At 49.1% G+C, this 4,740-nt stretch overlaps 1 protein-coding gene across 1 annotated transcript in view; it reads left to right on the top strand.

Moving 5' to 3' along the window:
• The first annotated feature begins 2,183 nt into the window (after positions 1 to 2,183).
• KLHDC7A (kelch domain containing 7A) overlaps positions 2,184 to 4,740 on the top strand; it is a 3,588-nt gene continuing 1,031 nt past the window's right edge. The window contains exons 1-3 of the mRNA XM_073603761.1: positions 2,184 to 3,284; positions 3,353 to 3,551; positions 3,604 to 4,740. The exon at positions 3,604 to 4,740 is cut by the window's right edge and continues 1,031 nt beyond it. Of these exons, the coding sequence (XP_073459862.1) occupies positions 2,465 to 3,284; positions 3,353 to 3,551; positions 3,604 to 4,740 (2,156 nt within the window). The 5' untranslated portion in view covers positions 2,184 to 2,464. The remainder of the gene's footprint in view (positions 3,285 to 3,352; positions 3,552 to 3,603) is intronic.

The raw sequence follows: 4,740 nt of genomic DNA, 5'->3' as shown, positions 1-4,740 counted from the left end.
TTTCTTCCTCAATCTTCTTCTTCCTCCGATCCTCTGCTTCTTTCTCCGGTGTTCTCGTCCGGCATCTCCCTCTGCGGCATCTTTTTCTCTTCATCTTCTTCTCTTCATCTTCTTTTCGGACCGCTCCGCATCCATGATGGCATGGAGGGAGGCTCCCGCTGTGTGACGCTTCTCCTCCTCTGACTGTTCTTAAATAACGGGGGCGGAGCCACCCGGTGACCCCGTCCCCCTCTGACGCACAGGGACTTGACGGGGACTTCCCTGTGGCATTCCCCATGACGTCAGAGGAGGGCGGGGTCACCCGCCCCTCTGACATCACAGGAAATGCCACAGGGAAGTCCCCGTCAAGTCCCCGTGCGTCAGAGGGGGGCGAGGTCACCGGGTGGCCCTGCCCTCCGCTATTTAAGAACAGTCAGAAGAGGAGAAGCGTCACACAGCGGGAGCCTCCCATCCAATCATGGATGCGGAGCGGCCTGAAAAGAAGATGAAGAGAAGAAGATGAAGAGAAGAAGATGCCGCGGAGGGAAATGCCAGACGAGAATAATGGAGAAAGAAGCAGAGGATCGGAGGAAGAAGAAAATTGAAGGAAAAAAATTAAGGGAGATAGAAGAAAGAAGATAGAAGATGGAAAAAAAGAAGACTTTAAATAAAGGAATTGTCAAAAACTGTCTCTTGTCATTTTTAACACTTTTGACAGTTTTTTAGTGAAATGGTAGGGGTACTTTTGTACCCCCTTACCATTTCACACAGGGGGGCCGGGATCTGGGGGTCCCCTTGTTAAAGGGAGCTTCCAGATTCCGATAAGCCCCCCCGCCCGCAGACCCCCACAACCACCGGCCAAGGGTTGTGGGGATGAGGCCCTTGTCCTCATCAACATGGGGACAAGGTGCTTTGGTGGGCTACCCCAAAGCACCCTCCCAATGTTGAGGGCATGTGGCCTGGTACGGTTCAGGAGGGGGGGCGCTCTCTCGTCCCCCCCTCTTTTCCTGCGGCCTGCAGGTTGCGTGCTCGGATAAGGGTCTGGTATGGATTTTTGGGGGGACCCCACGCCAATTTTATTTTAAATTTTGGCGCGGGGTTCCACTTAAAATCCATACCAGACCTTTTGATTTCTCCCATAGACTTTTAAAGGGTGTTCCGCGGCTTTCGAATTTGCCGCGAACACCCCAAATTGTTCGCTGTTCGGCGAACTGGCGAACAGCCAATGTTCGACTCGAACATGAGTTTGACTTGAACTCAAAGCTCATCCCTACTTGGGAGGTGTGCAGGCTCCCGAGATTGCAAGTTTGGATTGCTTGCGATATCCTTGCGACTAACTTGCTTGCTGCTTTTGGGATTTCACATTGCAGTCTATGGCACTCAAATTGATACCAAAGTCACAGAAAAAGCAGTGCAGGAGTCTTTAGTTTGTTGCAGAGACTTGAATCGTAATAAGATGGCACCTGTTGAAATGAAGGGAACGGGGCTTGACAGGAAGGGCCCTGGAGCCAGAGGAAAGGGCCTCAGAACCTAGAGGAAAGGGCCCTGGGGAGCGATGGAAAGGCCTTGGTGGACAGGGGAAAGGGCCCCGGGCTCGGAGGAAAGGGCCCTGGACTCAGAGGAAAGGGCCTCAGAAGCTCGAGGAAAAGGCCCTGGGGAGCGATGCAAAGCCTTGGTGGTCACTGGGAAAGGGCCCTGGCTCGGAGGAAAGGGCCCTGGAACCAGAGGAAAGAGATTTGTCGAACCAGAGGAAAGGGCTCAGGGACCGATGGTAAGGCCCCGGAGGTCAGGGGGGCCCTTCATGGTTTCTTGCACCAGAGCCCTGAAGGTTCTAGTTACTCCTCTGGTTCAAGCCAACTTGACACAAAAGCAGTTACTTCTGATCTCTTGTAGGTTACAACATTCCAAATGATACTCAGCAGCACATTGGACAGCACCAGGATCCAGTCTACAGTAGAATAAATGTGGCCTTCATTGCAACACAGAGTTTAATGATTACGGGCCCATTTAGTGTTCCGATAAGTTGTAAATTGTTATTATTGTGTATCTTGTATTACAGTAAAGAATATGTGTGTATCTAGAGGATCCATTATTCTGGTTTCTGTATTGACAACCAGGACGTGTCACCTTTCTACAGAAGTCGAGCTGTCCAGCTATTGTTGAATATAAATATCCTGCAAACAGGAATAGTATTTGCTTAGCAAACAGTAGCTCGGTGTTGTATTGTTTCCACGGGTATTTGTTTTCCTGCCCTTCCTATGTTGCTTAAATACGCAAAGTTTGTGCAGAGCAGATGGTGGAGGGCTATGGAGGAAGCAGCCAGTATTTCTGGATCTTGGACCGCCTGTGCTCACCTTGTCACCGACCGTGCACCGTTGCACGGAAACTCCGGCTGGCTTCACTAGAGCAGACCCAACTGGTTTTCAACAGGCAGAATAATTACATGGATTCCTGACATTCTTCAGCTCTCACTTGATATAGAATAATGATTAACACGGTGTGGGAGAGCAGAGCGTGGCAGTTGGACATGCAGCTGGTGGGGAAAGTTGTCCTGTCTGCAGCCGCCTTATTTCTTTTGGGTCTGGCCTATAGATTCTATAAGTACCGAGCCCTGGAGAGATGTGAGCCATCAGATCAACAAGGTCCCGATCTCAGAAGTGCCGAGGGCGATGTCACGGATAGCCCCCAGCGAGAGCTCGCAGGTGATGAAAGCAGTAATCTGAGATTCAGACGTGTAAACAGTAACCTGCAGAACGGCTTAGTCACAGATCCTGGAAGAAAACCCTTTGCTGATTCTTTGCTCGGTACACACGAAGTTCATATCACGGCTCAGCAGGAGGGATTTGAAACTGCTGATGTTATCAATAAAGACCAAAATGATTACGGCGGAAAAGCTACGGAAGAGTTGCACAACAATTCCGATCCCCTGCAAAGCCATTATCATCATGGAGGAGATGACACCACCGACCAGAAGGATGAGTGTGATGGGATGGAAACTGACAACAAAACCCAATGCAGAGAGGATCCAGAAGGCAGAGAAATGCTGGAGAAGTCGGAGCTGGTGAAAGAATCCTCAGAACCGGTCCCCAAAAACATTACGGTGCTTAGCTCCATTAACTTATCCTTAAGTCACCAAAATGAAAGAAAGCAAGAACTGCACAGGTTCTCTTCCACGTCTGAGGTCCAAATGCAGGAGGGCCTCACCACGGAAGATGGCAATGCACTTCGAACTCTGCTACCGGGTGGCCTTCGAGGAAAATTTACAACTATCACGTTGAGTCTACATCCCATTCGGTCACAGAAATAAACGCTTTGGGCATTGGGGATGACTCTCTGCAGTCCCCGCTCTCCATTATAAAATCACATATACCAGCATCGGAGGAAGAAAAGGAAACACATAGAGATCTCAAAGACCTTGTGGAGGCCACAGAAGAGGAAACCAAAGGTGAGGACTCAAATGAAGATTTGCACAGGTTCTCTGCCACGTCTGAGGCCCAAAGGCAGGAGAGCCCCATCACTGAAGATGGCCATGCACTACAGACTGTGCTACCGGGGGGCCTCAAGGGGAAAATGTATGACCATCACATTGAGTCTACATCCCAATCGGTCACAGCACTAAACACTTTGGACACTGGGGATGACTCTCCTCAGTCCCCACTGTCTACGGATGACTCTCCGTGGACCCCACTCTCTAGGGATGACTCTCCGTGGACCCCACTCTCTAGGGATGACTCTCCGTGGACCCCACTCTCTAGGGATGACTCTCCACTTAACCCCATTCTCTAGAAATGACTCTCCACGAACCCCACTCTCTAGCGATGACTCTCCACGAACCTCACTCTCTAGGGATGACTCTCTGCGAACCCCACTCCTTATTATAACATCAGCAGAAGAAAAGGAGACACATATGGATCTCAAAGACCTTGTGGAGACCACAGAAGAAGAAACCAAAGGCGATGACATGAATCAAGTAGCCGTATTACTAAAACAGCACCCTACCAGTGACAGTCACATGAGAGTTGAGGGTACAGATATCCATGGAGACCCTCAGCAGACCACATCTCAGTCAGTTACTGAGGTATGTGCTCCACAGTCAGAGCTCACTTATATAAAAAACGATCTACCCACACTGGAGGAAAATGAATCAGCTCAGACGAGTGTGGAAAACGCAGCAGATGATTTCAGCAATAAGACACCAGATCAAGCAAATCAATTCCAAGAACAAGACTTCTCCAATGACAATAATGAAGAGCAACAAGCAGAAAGTCAGGTAACCAGCTCCGGCGACTCTGCTGCTGCCAATTTAACAACTTCATTTTCCAACACAGTAGACCAGAACATTGGTGCAGCTCTATGTATACAGACAGGCCCTGGTACCTACAAAGTTTCTTTGACCCCAGAGTCTGTATCTGATATACACATTGATTTGGGAAACTGTTATGAGGTCCTCTGCTTGGCCAAGAAACACAACCTTGAAACCCTTAAAACAGCTGCCTACAAGGTAATGAGCAATGACTACCTACAAGTGCTGCAGAATTCCTCAATCTATGGACAGCTTAACGTCACTGAGAGAGATCTAATTCTGGAAGGCAGAATGAAGGGTAGACAGTTTGTGGTTGTCGCTGACATTGATACTCAAGCCACCTCTGCAGCCCAAAACAAGAGCAGTCTAAGTTATTATGATATTGACAATGATGTGTGGCATTCTTTATCTCAAATCCCAATCGAAGCTGTTAGCAGAGGCAGCTCAATGGCAACAAT

Source organism: Aquarana catesbeiana, linkage group LG10 (genome assembly GCF_042186555.1).
Source record: "Aquarana catesbeiana isolate 2022-GZ linkage group LG10, ASM4218655v1, whole genome shotgun sequence".
NCBI classification, from domain to species: domain Eukaryota; kingdom Metazoa; phylum Chordata; class Amphibia; order Anura; family Ranidae; genus Aquarana; species Aquarana catesbeiana.
Note: the sequence above shows the minus strand (reverse complement) of the source record. Positions and strands in the feature narration are given on the sequence as shown.